The 18,695-nt window shown below is 50.2% G+C and overlaps 1 protein-coding gene and 1 long non-coding RNA gene across 4 annotated transcripts in view; one reads left to right on the top strand and one right to left on the bottom strand.

The window, feature by feature from the left end:
* Window positions 1-14,690, top strand: part of LOC144369031 (uncharacterized) — a 33,266-nt gene extending 18,576 nt beyond the window's left edge. For all 3 annotated transcript variants that reach the window (XM_078028099.1, XM_078028100.1, XM_078028098.1), the window contains 11 exons: window positions 2,559-2,746; window positions 3,712-3,917; window positions 4,154-4,359; window positions 5,426-5,540; window positions 6,925-7,040; window positions 7,206-7,436; window positions 8,532-8,646; window positions 10,949-11,049; window positions 11,216-11,332; window positions 12,305-12,419; window positions 14,321-14,690. In XM_078028099.1, coding sequence (XP_077884225.1) covers window positions 2,559-2,746; window positions 3,712-3,917; window positions 4,154-4,359; window positions 5,426-5,540; window positions 6,925-7,040; window positions 7,206-7,436; window positions 8,532-8,646; window positions 10,949-11,049; window positions 11,216-11,332; window positions 12,305-12,419; window positions 14,321-14,526 — 1,716 coding nt within the window. In that variant the 3' untranslated portion in view covers window positions 14,527-14,690. The remainder of the gene's footprint in view (window positions 1-2,558; window positions 2,747-3,711; window positions 3,918-4,153; window positions 4,360-5,425; window positions 5,541-6,924; window positions 7,041-7,205; window positions 7,437-8,531; window positions 8,647-10,948; window positions 11,050-11,215; window positions 11,333-12,304; window positions 12,420-14,320) is intronic.
* LOC144369034 (uncharacterized) overlaps window positions 6,032-18,695 on the bottom strand; it is a 27,757-nt gene continuing 15,093 nt past the window's right edge. Inside the window, exon 3 of the long non-coding RNA XR_013428453.1 lies at window positions 6,032-7,412. This is a non-coding gene — a long non-coding RNA (uncharacterized LOC144369034). The remainder of the gene's footprint in view (window positions 7,413-18,695) is intronic.

Genomic DNA, 18,695 nt, shown 5'->3' with positions numbered 1-18,695 from the left:
AGGGTTATGGGTTGTGCAGAGGGTGGTGGTTTACTGAGCATCTTAGAGACTGTCCTTTATGGAGCCTAATGATCCCAACTGGGGAATGAGGCCAGGGTCCTAACTGTGGTTAGTGTGAGGACACCATGGGTTCAGAGAGGGAAAGAAGGACAAGGGAAACTCAGATGTCCCTTCATGGCCCCTGGAGTTAGAGGACTTACCCCTTTGCACCTGGGATCAGGAGACCTCATTTCCTCGAGGACACGCACACTCAGACGTTAATCTTGAGTGTGGGTTCCTTTCTGGGGTCCAGGGCTGTTGTTAGCCACCAGGAATGACAGTGCTCTCCATGCTGAGTGGAGCCAGTTTTTGCCAGGAAAGAGCCCGTGGTCACGCCTTGTGCAAAGCATCCCACGCCAGGGGCTCCCATCCCTACATTCCTGTCCTGAAAGGAAACCACTCAGAGGCAAGGTGGGTCCAACCACCTCCCATGTGTTCACTCATCACTGTGTTCCAGCATCACCCCAGTTAACAGTCCTGATGGGATTGGATGTGGCTCAGAATGTCACCTTCATGAGCTCTACCCTGCCACAGCTGCAGTTCTGCAGTGGGAGAAACTCAAAACCTCAAAACACATGCACATGAAAGAAAAGAGCAAGAGCCAGAGCCCAAACAGGGCCACATGTGGCAAGGACAGATGGAGTGCCTAGGTTGGGACTCAGAATGATGTCAGTGGGGTGGCATTGCTGCTGACACCAGCATGATAACAGAGAGCCAGCCCTGCTCATTTTGCGGAGCAGTGTGTTGGGGAAGGCAGAAGAAATTGAGAGGCAGGATTGAGTTTGGCCCTAGGAGGAGGTTGGGTAAAAGGCCAGTGTGAGTTGGAGGGTCTGGGCAGATAGAGAGAGGCCAGGGCACACCCCAAAGCCTGGAGACTGCACTTGATGTCCAGGGTTGTGAAACACCACCTCCCCTCTTACTCACAACTGAGAGCAAGGGGCATTGATGAGTTCAGTTTGTGTGCGGCTGCATCCAAGGTGGCTCAGCTAGGCACCTCTGTTTCCTTGACTCAGGAGGCTGGGAGTCCAGGCTCCACTGAGGCTCGGCTGGGAGGATTGGACTCTGAGTTTATGCCTGTGTTCCTGGTAGGATCCATTTTGGCTGAGCCTCAGTGTTTTTGCAATGAGAGGATGGGTGACTGTCATGTCTTTATCACAGGACACACTTGCTAAATGGATTTGTTTCCTCTGGGGAGGAAAGAGAGAGAGGGGAGTGGTGCTGGAGACAGGGATGCAGACAGGGGTCATGGACTTGGCATAACTCAGTCTTGGAGGTGATATCCCATCACCTGTACCCACTTCAATTCCCATGAATCCAGAGGCTGAGCCCCCTTGAGGTGAGGGGTGAACCGGTTATGGGCAGCAGGATGCTGTGGTACCTCGGAGTCTCTGTGAGACCCCAACACTAGACACACTTGGCCCTTTTGAAATCTTAGGAGAAGCCTTGGGAAGTTGTATGGCAGAGGGGAGCAGCCTCTGCATCTCAGTCCCCTCCAACTTGCCATGGTGTAGAGAGGGAACTGCAGCCACGATGGGACTAACATTGGCCACGTCCCTGTGTGGGACACAGGCCTGATTGAGTTGGGGTGCATTCTTTGTCTCTGCCCTTCTTGTGATTGTCCCATCTCTACATTTGTGCTTTAGCCACCTGTGAGTCCCATCTCTGGTTTCAGAGAGAATAGAGGGTGTTATGGGCCAATAGACACAATAAACCCTAGAGATTAGATGCTACCCTACTTTCCAGAAAAGACTGGGCACACCATGAGTTGCACAATGATGGGACCAGGGTCCAAAAGCTGCTGAGAGGAAAGGACTGGTTGTGAATGCATTTTTGAAGGCTCCAAGCTGGAACTCTAGTGGCACCAAGCAGGGCAGATGCTGGTGGGGAAGTTTGGGTAGTTGTTGGTGAACACCTGCGCACCTGAGATGTTTAGGCATGGAGGAGAAATCAGCAGCTCATAGGGCTTTTGAAAGTGTTCTTAAGTGAAAAGAGGCTCAGGTATGGGCACAGGAAATGACATCATTGCCTTGACAATGGATCAAACAGAACATGGAACCCTGGTATCCAGGCACCCACTTAACTGACCAAGGCATTCAAGCTCATTTGGTTGGAGAAACTGGAGTGAGAAGGATGTTCTCCTGTGGTTGCAAACAATGCCGAGCCTCAGGCTCCCAGGAATCTCAGGGGGGCCAACTAGCCCTTTTGTGGATGCACTGGGTGAGGCTTCATCTTAGACGCCAGAGCCTCTGGCGATTGTCGCAGAGGATCTCAAGAGTAACAGTGAGTAGCACAGGGCAGGTGAGCCCAGCAGGCCCTCTAGTCTGATCCCTGATGAATGGCCCAGGACTCCTATTCTGACTGTGTGTGTGTGTGTGTGTGTGTGTGTGTGTGTGTGTGTGTGTGTGTTTGTACTGATGGGAACAGTCCCATTGTGCTTTGACTCTAGTGTATTGGCACAAGTCATTTTACTGTTTGTCACTATTTCCATTTTGAACCCACCATTCTTGGTCTCAACCCAGGGTGAAAATGATGAGAACACAGAGGAGCCCTTCAGGGTACAGAGCCTTGAACCTTACAGGCAGGACCAGCTTAGGAATGAGCTCCTGCCTGTCATTTGTGGGAGGAACCTACATTTCAGCAGCAACATGGGGTTAATCTCCTGGGATTCCATCCCCACCCAGCAGGTGCTGGATCTCTTGTTCCCAAGGTAAGCACCAGACCACCAAGCCCAAGTGTGTAGCCCCCTCATGCCTGGGTCTTGGGGCTGCCATGTACCTCTCAGGGACCCAAAGGTTTGTGATACTTAATGAGATAGAGGACCACACTCATAGTGGAATGTCAGCCCCAAATGGGATGAGTCCTGGAGGTGCCTGCCACAGCCTTGCAAGGGGAGTGAACTCCCCTCTTAGGCAGAGAAACCATCCTGACTCCAGCTGATCCACAGAGGTCCGTGGAGAAGTCCCCACACACTGGGAACCACAGCTCAATGGTGTGCACTGAGCTCATTCCCAGGTGGACTCAGCGAGGCCAGGTGGTCTTTCTGGTGTGATATTGGCTTTGTGAAGAACGTAGATCTGTGCCAGAGGCGTCTCAAAACTCAGGCCTTGGGAAAAGCACTTTTGGGTTAATAAAGACATGTTAATTCCCATAGTGGGACAGAACATCCTAGCTGGGACATAGCAGGACAGGATCTTTGGACATGGCGGCTCCCACACCCAGAGATATGTGGGAATCAGCAGTTTGGGCTCATTCACTGATGAACATGGAGAAAGCACCCACTGTGTGAAGACACGTTTCCAGTCACTTTTCATAATTCATTGAAAAATGAGGTGCAAATGACTGCCATTGTGTCCCTTTTTATGGGGGTCAGCCTCAAACCGCAGGTGCCATGAGTACATATCCTACATGTGACTGCATCCCTGACTCTATGGGGCATAACTGCACGTTGTCCTCTTCAGTGACTATGGTGGACCCCTGGACCAACTTCAACATGGAATGGGCTTGGGGTCAAGAGGGTGGGCTCCTGTTTCCAGAATAGGGACCTGCAAGGTGATTGACTTGGGAAGGCTGAGGAAAGACTGCTCTCCCCAGTGTAGGGTCAGAGGTTTTCTCTGGAGGCTGTGGCAAAGGCAAGGCCAGGGTTTTGCTGACTCCACACCTTCCTCCCCACAGTGCCTCACCTTCCTTCCTGGGGACCTGGGTGAACCTCTACTCCGAGGCTTCCCATCAGCCTCCAGGCTTTCTGAGTCTGCAGCAGCTGCTATCCATGTGGCTCCTGCTGGGTGGCTTGAACCTGGAACATCAAGCACACCACCTCCTGGCCCCAATTGAAGATGGCAAATCAAGCCAGGCAAAGCCTGAGAGCCAGGCGGACTGTGGTGAGTACCTAAGGGTATATGAGGAAAGGTCCAACTCTTGTCCCACTGCAGGGAGTCTGTATGCCTGGTGTTGGGCTGAAAATTAGGACAAGCCTTTGTCCATTCAGGAAGTGACCCCAGTCTGCAAAGAGGTCCTGTGTGGGCTAAGGGCCTGAGTTCTTCCTGGCAGCAGGGGTATTGTCTGTCTGTGGGAAGGTCAGGGCAAGGCAGTCATGTTGGCATCTTTTCTCCTCTAGCTACAAGCTCAGTTCCTGTCACGGCTCCTCAGCCAACCCCAGAGCCAGAGCCTTCTCCCAGGGAAGGGGCAGAGCCGGAGTCCAGGACATCAGGGGTCTCAACTCGGTCCTCCCCAAGGCCCCAATATAACAAGCGGATGAGAGGCAGGTGCCTCATTCACATCTACCTGGAAAACGAAAGGACAACACAGTATAGGAGCATCCTGGTGAGTCTTCGAGCAGGGGAGTCTCCTGGGAGCCCACAGTGGGGAAGACCGAGTCCACAGCAAACACTTTGGACTAGGCCTGTCTTCTTGAACTGGAGCTTCTGGAAGGTCAGGAAGGAGAGCAGAAAGTGAGCAAGAGAGAGGCGGGAGAGCAGCAGCATGCCAGGTCTGGGTGCGAGTGGGCCTGCGTGTTTTGGGGTGTGCAGGTCAGAAGTGCAGGAGTGAGTGCTGGGGAGGTCAGAGAAATATCGAGGGTACAGGCCATCCTCTACTGACCTTGGTATTGAGGAGGAGTACATTGAACCGTGGAGGTTGAAGCAGAGGAGTTGGCAGTCATTTTCTTGTGTGTGGGAGGGGATATGTTGCTGGTTGAAGGGAAGGGAGCCATTGTAGAATGATTAGGGTGGGTAGGTGTGGGTCACAGAGAACTGGGGGCCTTGGAGGGGCCCATTATTGTCCTAGTTTGCATGTATGTGAATAGAGATTTAGCGGCTCTCTCTGCAGAATTTTCCTGGGTGTGGAGTATCCATCATGAGACTCTGGTGTCCACCTCCAGGGGAGCTATGTTGAACCACTGCACCTGCTGGGTCCGAACCTCCTGACACCCTAGCAAGCACTGACACTCTCGAGCCCAGCAGCTTCCATGCCTATCATTAAAGAGTCCTAGTGTGTGTTGTGCCCTGGCTGTCAGGACCAAAGCACCTAGGGTTTGTGCCTGGTCCACACAAAAATGCAGCTGCATCCCAGACCACAGCAGGGATATGGAAGTGCACTGGACCATTCCTCCCATCTTGATGGGACTAGAGTGTGTCTGTACAAAGCCTTTTGGTCCTTATTCCCTTGTCCCTGTAGGGCATAGCAGGTTGAAGCAAACTCTTGTACCAAGATTGGACTAGAGGCTCATAGGAAGACCCCCACATGATCACATGAAGGCCTCAGGTAGCAGGGTATCAAGATGGTGCCCTTGTGTTGAGAGCTCACTTGTCTCTGATTGTCCTTGAGCACTGTCCTCTGGGTAGCTCCTCCCAAATTCCCTGTCTGATGAGCTTTCTCCAACCCTGCTCAGGTGACCTGCCAGGACAGGGCTCCAGTCATCATCCGCAGGGCCTTAGATGCACACTTGCTCCAGCAGGAGGACCCAGAAAACTACGAGCTTCTGCAAATTCTCTCGAACCATCAGAGTAAGTGGAACCATCAGAGGGTAGGGAGCAGTGAGTCACAGTGGGCTCACGATAACTGGGAGCCAAAACACAGTGTGCATTGACTCAGTGCCCAGGATGAGTATGGTAGGACTTGTGCATAAAACAAAGTGTAATGATGGGGCATCAATCTGCAGGTTCTTCATGTTCCCCAGGGGCTGTGGAGCTGCCTATCATGTGTTCTTTCCTTGGCCTGAGGAGGCATTGCAAAGCTATTATCCACAAGGGGCCAAGAAGAGAGGCTTCTTTGTCTTGTGTCAAAGAAGACAGACAACCACAGGGTGCCTACTTTGGCGACCTTTCCTGACCTAGTTGAGTACATGAGAAAAGCAGTTCAATGAAGAATCATTTCTGGTTTCCAATCTTTCTATTCATTGCAAACTGAGTCCACTTAGGACCAGAGGCCATTTCTAGAGAGAAGAGTGTGGTAAAATAGAACCCTTCACAGCTTGTAAACTCTTCTAGGAGAGAGGGAGGGAGAGAGAGAGAGAGAGAGAGAGAGAGAGAGAGAGAGAGAGAGAGAGAGAGAGAGAGAGAGAGAGAGAGAAAGAAAGAAGAAGAAGAAAGAGGAGGAGGAGGAGGACGAGGAGGAGGAGGACAAGCATGAGGAGGACGAGGAGAAGGAGGACATGGAGGAGGAGAAGGAGGAGTAGAAAAATGAAAATAAGTTGAAGGAGGAGACCATGAATAAGAAGGTCAAGATGACTTTAAGAAGAAGCATGAGGAGAAGATGAAGAAGAACAAGAACAAGAAGGAGAAACACAAGCCGAACAAGAAGTATAACAATAAATTGATTAAAAATGTGAATGAGAATTATACTCATGAGGAGAAAATGCAGAAGTGGGGAACTCAAGAGAAATATATATGTCTGGATGGCACAGCCCTGCTGTGGACATCCTGCACCTACGCTCAACACACCTCCAAACCATACCCCTCCAATTAGTGTAGCCCTGTATGAGTGGATGAATCCACTGGCAAGGTGGAGGCACCCACCATCAAGTGCTTTTCCCAAAACCCACCTGTGATCATTGCTGCAGTGGGGAGAAAACCTTCAACACATGAGTCTTAGGGGATCAATCCAGATACAAAGTCTAGCTGTTTCGCTTTGGTGGGTCCAGCGTGAACTAAGAGGGTCTGGGGTACAAGGGGCTATTTCCTTGAAAGGTGTTCCTGTAGTGGACCTTCTGTGCATAGAGGGTCCTCAGGGAGGAATCAGTGGGGAGTCTTTGGTGGAACAGTAGCTGGATTCAGGGGCTCTCAGGTATGTGTGTGAGACCTGAGCTGGCAGAGGCTCTCAGTTGTGGGGGATGTCGGGTAGTGTATTCCTTGAGTGTCACCTACCACGCCTCTGCCCCTGCCTCTCCAGAGCTGAGGATCCCTGCAGATGGAAACGTATATTACGCCCTGGATGGCAGAGTGGATTATAACTTTCTTCTTCGGGAAACAGCTGCCAGCAAGTTGTTTAAAGTCAAGCCAAAGGAGGTAAACAGCCACCTTCTTCAGTCTTTAGTCCTGGTGCCACTCCACATCCTCCAAGGGGACAAGAACCTCAGGTTCTGGATGGATGTTGTATAATGCCCACAGAGCCAATGCCAGGCTGGGTGGGGTGCAGGTACTGGGCTTTGCTGATGTTGTCATCCCCCACAGTTCTTGGAGCCTTCTGTGGCAGTGGCATCCAGGATCCCAGCAGCTGTGAGCAGAAGCTCTGCGGTGGCTGCAGGACCATTGCCCCAGGCCACCCAAAGCAATGAGTGGTGCAGGAGAAAAGTCACCAGTAGCAGCTCCTCACTGCTTCACTCCAGCGAGCAGGTGGAAGACAGCCGCTTTGTCCACGTCCTCCTAGAGGGACAGAGCCTGAGGGAGACAAAGCGCATTCTGGTAAGCCTGACAGCAGGGCTGCCTCCTGGGTGTCCACACAGTGGAAGGCAGGAGACACAGCTAACCCTGGGGCTGTGGTGGGAAATTAAGAAGAGAGAGGTCAGTCTTAAGGGCTTGACCTGAGGGGGGAGAGCCTCAGCATGCCCAGCTGCAGCGGTGAGTGGGCCTGTGTATTGTGGGTGTGGCAGGCCAGAAGTGCAGACGGACAGATGAAGGCGTCTGCTGTGGACAGATGAAGGCAGAGATATGTCCAGGGTGCAGGCTGCAGTGCCTAGAACTTGTTATTCTCAATGAGTGAGGTTGGAGCAGAGGAGCTGGCAGTGACTTGTCACATGTGTAGGAGGGGGTGTGTTCCTGGTAGCAGGGAAGAGAACCTCCTTAGCATGACTAGGTGTGGAAATTTGGGGTCGGGATCACCTGGGGGGTCATGCCACAGCTTCGGAATGTCAGCCTTTGCATGTAAGTAAATACAAAACTATAGGGGTTCTTGGCAGAATTTCTATGGATGTGCAGTAGACACGCTAATGCTGCAGGTGTCCAGCTGCAGAGGAGACATGTTCAGTGACTGCCAGTGCTGAGTCAAGTACATCATTAGAACCAGACCCGCACCGAGCTTCCAGAGCCCAGGGCCTCTCCAGGCTATCATGAAGCACTCAAGTGCACACTCTTGTATCTGAGTCTGTTTTGTGTAGTGGCAGTCAGGACCAAAATTTTCAGTGCATCTGCCTCTTCCACCCACAAAGGCAGCCTGCATCCCAGAGCACACTTGGTGCGCAGATCCCTGGCCCATTGCTGTCATCTCAGTGAGATGAGAGTGTGTCTGTGCATAGGTAGTTTGGTCCTTTGACCTGAGTGAAATGTGGCTCCCCAGGGGGAGGGGAGATGGCAGGTACAGGCAGATATTTGTACCAGGATTGTTCTAGTAGCACGTTGCAAGAACCCAGGGGGTATATGGAGGCCACACTCAGGTAGCAGGATAACAAGATTGTGCCCTTGTATATGTAGCTAACTTTTCTCCTGAATGTTTGACCACAGTCTTCTGGGTAGCTCCTCTAAAAGCCATTCTCTGATGACATTTGTCCCACCCTGATCTAGGTGACGTGTCAGGAGAGGGTGACAAGCGTCATCCGCAGGGCCTTGGACCAAAATTTGTTGCAGCATGAGGATGTGGACAACTTTGAGCTGCTGAGAATGATGTCTCTGCATGAGAGTAAGTCGGACAATCAGACAGTGGGGAGACATGATCCACAGTGGGCTCAGGATAACTCACAGCCAAGAGAAAGTGGGCCTTGGCCCTAAAATAGCCAGAGTGTCGTGGGCCTGGTGCAGGAAACCAAGTGCAGTGATGGGCGTGTCCAATGTGGATGTGTTCAATGCGACCCCAGGGGGCTGCTGGACCTTCCTAAATTTGTTCTCCCCTGGACCTGGTCTGGCAATGCAAAGCTAATATCGATTAGGGCAAGGAAGAGAGAGGCTCAATCCATTATCAGTTTGGTTTATGGCTCACTGATAAGGATGCCTTCAAATGAAGAGGAGCAGAGCATGGGTCCTGATTGGATCAGCATTGCTATGGACGGAAGCCGCACAGGTCCCAATCCATGGCCAGGATATGAGAAGCCCTGCCTACTCAAGAATGTCAGGATTGCAGCAACTGGGAACAGGACTCAGTGAAGAGGAAGTCAAGGCCAGGGGACAGCCTGTTTGGGTTCTTTTTGGAACAATTCCAAGTCCTCTGTGCCTGGGTGCCCATCTCCTGGAGATATCAGAATGGCCAGGTTATTATTCCTTCCAGCAACAAAGAAGGGCATCTGAAGAACAGAGGCCACAATGCTGAGCTGTCCACAATGCCAGTGCTTTTTTCTTTCTTGTGAGCTTGACACTCCTAGCCTCCACCATCCCAGCCTGTCCACAATAGAACTCACCATCTGTCGGGCACGTAAGTGAGTTTTCCCATTTCCACACACCGCCTCATTTGAGTTGGCTCTGTCTCACACATGAGGAAGACTCAGGTGCAAGGAGCTGGGCAAGGGGCAGTGTCTGTGAATCTCAGGGACTTGGGAGGCAGTGCAGGGGGATGGGGATTTCCAAACAGCCTCAGAAACTTAGGGAGACCCTCTACCCAAGTAAAAAGGCCTGGGAATGGCCTCAGTGCTTAAGTGCCTCTGGCTTTATCCCTAGTAAAAAAATAAGCCAGTCAAAAGGAATTACCAAACCGAGAATCTACAAAGGTGATTTCAGAAACAGACTTTCAACCCAAGCATCAGTTGAGAGCAGGCTCCAGACCAGGGGAGGTTTGTGTGTAACAGACGTCAAAAGGGAGGACTACGGGGGGCCTGGAACCCACTAGGTGTGATGGCATTTATGCCTTATGGCAGGAGGGTGGCAGTGATGCTGGCCCTCTCCTAGTGTTTGGAAACATTGTTTTCATTGGGGAAGCTTTATGGAGGTGGTATCTATTTTACCAATCCAGGTCCAGATGTGGTGCTGACTACCACAGGTAGAAGCCTATCCAGAATGCGGTGTCTGTTATTCAGTCTTTCCTGACTGTGACAATGACAAGGAAAGGAAGTCACTTGTCTTTTGTCTTGGTTTCACTCCTGGCCATTGATTGAGAACTGATTTCATCTTGGACTACTGAACAGAGGCTGCATCTGGGCAGAAGAGTTTGATAGATTTGAACTCCTCAGGACGCCCCACCATTGCCAGAGAAAGAAGGAGAAGGAGGAGGAGGAGAAAGAGACACTCCTGAGTGGGGAGAGGATCACACAATGAAGAGCAGGAGGAAGAAGAAGAAAAAGAAGGAGGTGAACAGAAGGAAGGGTGGAGGGAGATACACAAGAAGAAGAACAAGAAGGAATCATGTAAGAACAAGAAAAAGACCCAGAAAGAACTACAAGAAGATGCAGGACAGAAAGAAGAGCCAGAAGTAGAACAAGAACAAGAATAAAAGTACAAAGCAGACAGCTCCTGATGAGAAACAAGGGGAAGGAGAGCGAACCTAGAAAATAATAGAGTTCTCCAGGGCACCATCCTGCTGAAGTTCTCCCATGTCCATTCCCAACACTCCTCTGATGGATACCACCTCCCCTCCACGTAGTCATCCATGAGTGGATTCATCCAGGGCAAGGGGATGAATTCCCCCACCATCCAACGCTTCCCTGAATGCCCATGTGTGAGCATGGCTGCCCTGGGGAGAAAGGCCTAAGCACAGGAGCCTTTGCCAATCCTGATGCAGATTTTAGCAGTGTCCCTTTGGCAGATCCAACCTGCACTGAGAAGTTCTGGGCCCAAGGTGCTCTTTCCATTGCCAGGTGCTCTTTTGGTATAGAATCCTGTACATCATCTTCTCCAGGGAAGAATCACTGAGGGAGTCTTTGGTGGCACTGTAGCTGGATAGGAGGGCTCTCAATTCTGGTGCAGGCTCGTCCTGGCAGAGACTCTCAGGGGTTGTGGGTGTTTTGTGGTATAATCCTTGAGTGCCACCTAACAATTCTCTCCACTTTACTCTGCAGAAATCAAGGTCCCTGACCACTCACTCATGTATCTGTCCATAAATCCACAAATAAAATATTATTTCATCGTGAGGAAACGCCGCGAGGTCAAGGGAAAGGAGGTAAACACCTACCTTATTCAAGCTGTACTTGTGCTGCCATTCCACTCCCACCTGGGGAAATAAGAAGCCTCAGCACCTGGATATATGTGCTAGAAGCCCATAGAGCCAACTGACAGGCTGGGGCGGCTTTCTGTTTCTGGGTTTGCTGATGTTCTATCCCCCACAGTTCTCAGAATCAACCTGCAAGTCCTCCAGTCCGCTTTCCCACAAGCAGGTGGGAGACACCTGCTTAATTCGTGTCCACTTAGAAACACAAAGTCCAAAGATGGCCAAGACTGTTTTGGTAAGCCTGGGAGCAAGGGTGTCCCCTGGTGCTTACACCTGGGTGGGGAGCAGACACTGGTCCAATACCATGGACTACTCATGCCCTCTTGAATTTGGAGCTTCTGGATGTTCAGGAGGATAGATGGGAATCAAGAAGAGAGAGGTCAGTGTGAAGGGCTGGAGCTGAGATGAGGGAGAGCAGCAGCTTGTCCACCACCATGTCTGAGGGAGTCTGTGTGTCAGGTGGCAGCATGCAGTCCAGAAGGGCAGAGGCAGGTATGGGTGACAGATGAGAACAGGCCAGGACCTAGGTTGCAGGTTCCCCTGTATGGGTTGCTGACGTCTATGGAGCAGGACACCAGTATGAGGTTCTGCATGTTCCTTGAACAAGGAGCTGAGAGGGTCTCTCTGCAGAGTCAGTATGGATGTGGAGCAAGCACACTAAATATCCAGGTAACACAATGACCACCCTTGCCGTATGAGGTGCCCTCTTACACCCCAGCCAGCACTGAGCCTCTAGAGGCCAGGAGCTCTCGTGGCTATCTCTCGTCACTCCTGTGTGTGGTCACGTTCCTGGGTCTGATTTGGGCCCTGGCAATCCAGACCAAAGCCTCTAGGTTTTGTGCCTAGGCCATTCCCAATGCTGCCTGCATCCTCGGGCAGACCTGGGATCTTGGAGGCTATTGTCCCATTCCTCCCAACTTGTGGGATGAGATTGCATCTGTATGCAGGTAGTGGGGTCCTTTCACTTGGAGAGAAGTGCAGCTCCACAAAGAGCAATGGCAGGTCCAGGAAGTTATGTACAAGGATTGGGCTAGTAGCCTATGGGAAGAGCCCACGCGATGAGCAGGAGGTCAGCCTCAGGTAGTAGGGTCATGGATGTTGCCCTTGTATTTAGAGTGGAGGTGCCTCCAGAATGCCCCTGCCCACTGTACTTGAGTAGTCACTTCAAGGCCCATTTCCTGAAGGCCTGTCTCCCATGCTGCTCCAGGTGACCTGCCAGGATCGGGCTTCTGTCATCATCCGCAGGGCCCTCGAGCTACACCTGCTTACTCAGGAGAAGCCGGAGGAATATGAGCTGGGCCAAATCATCTCTCACCATCAGAGTAAGTGGGACAATCAGATGACAGAGAGCAAGGGTCAGGATGTGGACTCAGGTCAACTCTTAGAACCAAAGAGTAGTCTCTGACCCCCAAGAACACTCCAACAGGGTGTGTTGGGCTCGTGCACAAAGACAACTGCACTTCTTCTGGTGTAAGCTCTCCAGGTGTTTTGGTATACCCCAGTGGCTAGTGAGGCTCCCCACCAGGTGCCCTGCCCAGGACATGAAGACGCATGCAAAGCTGACATCATTGAGGAGTGAGGAGGAAAACCTCTTTCCAGGAGCAGTATGGTTCTGTGGTCTGAGATAGGAGTGGTTTCAGAGGAACATGGGAATGCATGGGCTAAAAAGGGAACTGGCATTTTGTGGACTGAAGCAGTAGGATTGAAAGCCTTCTGTGTGACCAGAAAACCACTGCCTTGGCAGAGAATTGCCAAGATTCTAGCAAGCAGTAACAGGATGAAATTGGGAAGAAAACACAGCCTGGGAACAGCTTGAATCATCTGTTTTTGCATAAATTCCATGGTCTTCCGCACCTGAGTCCACTAGCCAAGGAGTGATCCCAATAGCCAGGTTATGATCCCTAACTAAAGTCAGATGAGGGCTTCCTAAGCACGAAGCCACAGAGCTCATCTGATAATAATGTCAGCACTTTTTCATTGGTTGGTTGGTTGGTTTTTGTGAGCCAAACACCTCAGCAGCCATTATCCCAGCCTATGTACGCTGAAGACCACCATCCCAATGAGTTCTAGGATCACTTGTCTCCTATCTTACCCTTCTGTTAGGTTAGTAGAGTCTATGGAAGAGGAAGTCTGTCTGGGGCCTTGGTAGCCTAAGAAATTCATAGCAGAGATCCCCACATCCAACCCAGAAGGGATGGAGAACAGGCTCTAGGTTAGAGGAGGGCGACAGTAAAGAGGTGTTCAGAGGAAGGAGAAGCTGGCTGTTGTATTCCCCCACTAAAGGTCATGGCACCACTGGGCCATACACCATGTTGGAGGGAAGCAGTCCCTTTGCTGGTCTTTGGAATCATTGTTCTCAGGAGGGCAGCATTTGGAATGTGGTCTCCATTCTCAGAAGCCTGGTTCACATGGAGGCAGGCTCCACCAACACAGAAGCGTGGCTCTAATGTGGTATTCGTGCTGGTCAGCCTGTCCTCACTGTGGCCATACTTGAGGAATCCTAGGCCTTTTCTCTGGGTTTCACAACTTTCTCTTTGATTGTGCACTGAGGCTGTCCATAAAGCTCTAGTGTGTGGCAGTGGAGAGCTCCTCAGCCCTTGCCACAAAGGCATAGACTGGGAGAGAGAGAACAAGGCTGGGAGAGAGGGAGAGAGAGAAAGACGGAGAGGAGAAGGAGGACCTCTACTTGGAGAATGAGGATGCAGTGGAGCCAACAGGGACAAGGTACTGTTGCATAGGGCACACCCCTGTTTAGGTCTTCCTCCAACCATGCTCAACCTATAGTTTAGTCCCTTCCACCCCCCTGTAGTGGATTTATCTTGAATGAGAATTTCATGTTGACATCAGAGCACTCACCATCCAATGCTTCCTTCCAAACCCACCTGTGAAGATGGCTCATGTGGGGTCTGAATCTTCGGCACAAGAGCCTTTTGTGGGAGATTTCAGATGCAAACCCTAGTGGTGTGCTTTGGCAGATGCAAGAGGACCTGGGATGTGTTGGAGTCCAAAGCCTTTGGTAGGAAGAGACATTAGGTCTGTTGAAGTGCTCTGCCAAGTTCTTCCTCAGGGAGGACTGTGGAGGCTGTCTTGTTGGTATTGGTGCTGAATTGGAGAGCTCTCAGGTGTGTGGCTCAGTTCGTTTCTGGCACAGGCTCTCAGATGTTGGGGTGTCCCAGGGAGCACCTCCTGAGCCACCTTATTTTGTACACCCCTCTCTCCCCAGAGCTGAGGATTCCAGCGCAGGCCAACGTTTTTTACGCAAAGAACCCTCACACAAAACCCAACTTCGTGCTGAGGAAAAGGAGCCTCTCCCAAAAGAATGATGAGTGGATCCAGCCTCAACCTCCCTCTCGTCCTGCAAAGAAGGCTCCAGCCCTCCTGAGGATGCTTGCAAAACCATTCTGCTGCTGTGTGCCTGGGTGGGGCTGAGGCAGCCCAGGAATATTTACATTGATTACTATTTGCTTCAAAGTTTGAATCTATAGTTTTCCATTGTCTTTCACCTTGTTTAGTAACACAGTTGTTACTCTATCCTGTATTTGTTGTTCCCATTAACATATGATTATTTTAAAATATATGTTTTTGTTACCTGATCTACTGTGATGATTTGTTACCTGATCTACTGTGATGGTTTTGATCAAAATTGTGCATTTGATGATAATGAATGCCATGCATTTAGGAACCTGTAGACTCTAGACAATGAATGAATGTCTACTGTTGCATGGACTGGTCTGCAGAGTCCTGTAGCATTTGAGCTTGTGTGAGGGCTTCATAGGGCTTGCAAAAAGTCCAGGTCAGATGGTCCTGCATGAAGCTTAGCTCCTAGTGGTCTCCTCCACAGCATAAGGGCCAAGGAGAAACCCACTTCCACACAGAAGATGGGAAGCTACCTTATGAAGGTGATCGTAGGTGTGGGACCCTCTTGCTAGGACCCTTTTTCTATTGGGCCAAAACTGTGCTCTGAATGTGATTGCTGAGAAGAGCTTGGAATTTCCTGATTGAAACAGTTCATGCAAGCTGCTTCCACTTGCAGGAACAAAGTGTGTTCTCGTTGAGCACTTTGGGGTGTCCCAGGTTGCACTAGAGTGTGTCAGAAGCACTTGTAATGATTGGCATTCACAATTTCACATTGACGCCTCTGTGCCATCTGTCAACCACTGATGGCTGCAAGTGGGTACCCTGCCTTTCAATGAGTTTTCTGAGAAAGTAGGAGTTTTGAAGAACTGATCTTCTCAGCATTCCCCTTGCCTCCCCAAGTTGGGTGATGTCAATTATACAGGCTTCCTTGGGAGCACACATTTTATATTGAGCTGGAATTGGACTCTGGATGCAATTCCTAAAAATAGCTGGGGAATGGGAGAATGGAAGCTGTTTGCTGCAAGCAGTTTCAATTTGCTTTGTTGATTAACTTTGTTGTAAGTGAGCACATGCTATTTTTTTTCCTGTGGACTTAAAAGAATTCAAAACTGCTTCTTCCAGGTGACAGGCATGCTTACACATTGAAGTCTCTGTGCCATTGATAAAAAAAAAAACTGTTCACTCATGTGGACACCTGCACTTCAAGTGAATGTTGTAAACAAGTGTGACAAATGGATGTCAGTGAGACTTTGGAGAACTGATCTTCTCAGCTCGTCCTCTTTTCCCCTGAAAGTTGGTGATGCTAGATTCAAGAGAACTCTTTCCGGCACCCTTCGTGTTTCATGCCTGAACTGTGCTCTGAAAGTTCTTGAGGAGAACAGCTTAGAAGTGAAGAAGTGAAGCTGTTTGTTGAAGCAGCTTCAAGTGGCACAAGCTAACTTGTTCTCAGTGAGCATCTGAGGATTTTCCCTGGTTGAAGCAGTGTGAATGAGAATGGCTTCTCAGAGCTGGTAGGCATGTTTGCATTTGCCATCTGTCACCCAGAGTTCCTTGCATGAAACCTACATTTCCAGTGTTTTCAGAAAGGTGTGATGAGTGGGTTTCCATGGAATTTTGTGGAATTGATCTTTTCACGCAGTCCTCATTGCCTTCTCAAAATTGTTGATCCTGGTGCAAGGGCTCTCTTGTCAGCCAACATTGTATTTTGGGCCTGACCTCGGCTCTGAATGTACTTGCTGTACTTCCCATCTTTCCTCTCTCTGGTCCGCTCCTCAGATCCCATCCTCCTTTCAATAGGGCCTCATCCAGGAAGCCTGCCCATGTGCCTCCCACTTGATTTCAACTTCTCCAGTGCACTTATTGTCAAAGCAGGGACTCCCAGGAGAGAGGGCTCTCCATTCTGCACACTGAAATTTCTCACCAGGGAGGACTCCCCCATGCTTGGATGGCGGAGCTGCAATCACCTGGAAGGTGGAAATAGGAGGCTGGTGGTGTTCCTAGCCAGGATGCTGGTGACTGCAGTGCATTTAATCTATGGCCCTCAAGGAGCTTTATGCTGCAGATTTGTGTACTTCTGCATCTGTATGCACACAGTTCTTCATGTGGGGAAAAAAGCAATGTTCTCAAAGTTTGCTTTATATTATACTCAACTGGTAATTTACAAACCCCAGTGTCCCATCTTAGCCCAGAGCCATTCCATCAGCCCAGGGCCAGTGGGTGGTCCAGCGGTCAGTACTATGCACAGCTCCCAGGTGGCTCCAGTGTGTAGCTGAATTTGAGAGCCAGTGTACTGTAGGATTTGCCCTTGAGGTTAGAATTCATTGACTTCCTCTTATGTCATTTCACTGGTTCAGGATATTCCTTGTCTCATGGACTATTCTGTGAAATCTTCAAGTTAGCCATCTCTGGTCATTTCTTCCATTTGATGGCACCTGGTTCAACAGCTTGTTGTTGGGTGGGGTCGGTAATGGGCAGTCCTGGGTCACAGAGAGGGACAGGAAGACCCTAATGTGTAATGGTGGTGTAGAGAGTAAGGGTGGGGCCAGAGCCCACACTGTGGTTAGGGTAGGGAAGAGATCTGAAGAAACTACCTTGAAAGCGAGCTCTGGCTGCAGTTTACCAGGAATCAGGGCCTGGAAATGGAAGCCATGACAGGGCTTCTGACTAGAAAGGACACATCTTTCTGGGCTCAGTTGGAGGTCCATCGAGGCAGAGGAAAATAGAGAGGATGCAGGAGAAGGGGATGGTCTAGATCACAGAGCAGCTCCGTCATCATATCTTAGAGAATGGATTTTTTTCTTCCAGTTGTTGTTAAATGCTAATTCATTCACGTGTTACATTCACATCCACCTTGTCATTGGAAAGGCTGCTCAACCACCACAGGCAGTGGTATCTTGGTGGATGTGTGCATTCTAAAAGGAGGTGAGGTTGGCGCAAATAGAGTGTGTGGGCGCTCAGGTATTGGCAAGCTTGCTTTGGAGAGTGAATCCTCTAAATGTTATTGGGCTGTGTTTGAAAGATCGTGTGGTTTGGCTAGACCTAGGATGCTTCCACACAATTTAGCATGGTGTATATTTTAGAGAGCATGATCACTGAGGGGCAGGTTGCTGGTGTGAAGCCGTGAGCATTAACATCTATCAAGTTTCTCACCTGGAGTTGGCTACCTACAACTGGTGACAGTGTTTTGCTCCTACTGAGCAATACTGAACAAGTCTCTGGGCCAGTAATCCATTGCTGAACTACATCACCAACAAAAAGACACTGAGTGAAGGTGAGGACCAGAAGAGCCCGGGAACCACCTGAGAGCAGCCCTGAAGTCCTGAGCTCTGGCACATCATATGCCAACTCAACTGGGTATCAACCTCTTCCTGGGCTCATTAGAACTGTGTGCTTCAACTTACAGAAGCAAATGCAGAATGACAGAATCTTCTCTGAGGACACTTTTCTATGTCTTGTTTGCAACACGTGTTCTAAGTCTTATTTGCAGCATGTCTTCACTGGAATGAGTAGTCATTTGGCATTCTGTTGTACTTAAAATTTCATGAGATTCTACCCCTACTTGGTACGTTGTGTGAAAGTGACTCGGCCTGAATGCATTTTACATCCCAAAATATGGCTTGTCTTTTCTCCTAAACCTATCAGGGCAATCAGAGCAGCCAAGGAGTACTATAAATTCAGGCACAAAATGGCCAGATAGACTGGGATCACTGTATATCTTTCTAGAACCTTCTTTCATGCTCTGGCTTCCCTGAGGTAAAGTGTGGAGACTCTGTGATCCAGATTTGTTAGCAAGTAGTTTTCTTGGGAGGTGAGTCTAGAAAACTCCAGGTGGGAACAGGAAGTGATTAGGAACTGGAAGACAGGGTGTACCAGCCAGTTGTTGCCACTGAGTGACTAAGCACAGTCCTGATAAGGAGTGCTGGGGGTCCATGTAGATCATGCTACTAGTAGAAGCCCTCCTACAGGGTGAGAGAGCTGGGGTGTTCTCCACCCATTCCTGTCAGCCATGACGGGAAGATGCTGCTGGCCTTCACTGTAGGCAAATGGGCCATGGTGTTGGGGGCTGGAGGTCAGCTGGGGTATGAAGAAATGGCATAGTGCTGAACAATGTCATCCAGCTTTGAATCCCCAGACTGGGATCTTTAGCAGGGTAAGGTCAGAGACTGTGCTCAGTGCAGTATCTACTTCTCAGCATAGTGCCAGGCACACAGCAGAGCTTCATCAATACCCGTGGAATGCTC

This window comes from Ictidomys tridecemlineatus, chromosome 12 (assembly GCF_052094955.1).
Source record: "Ictidomys tridecemlineatus isolate mIctTri1 chromosome 12, mIctTri1.hap1, whole genome shotgun sequence".
NCBI lineage: Eukaryota > Metazoa > Chordata > Mammalia > Rodentia > Sciuridae > Ictidomys > Ictidomys tridecemlineatus.
This window is presented reverse-complemented; position numbering and strand designations above follow the sequence as displayed.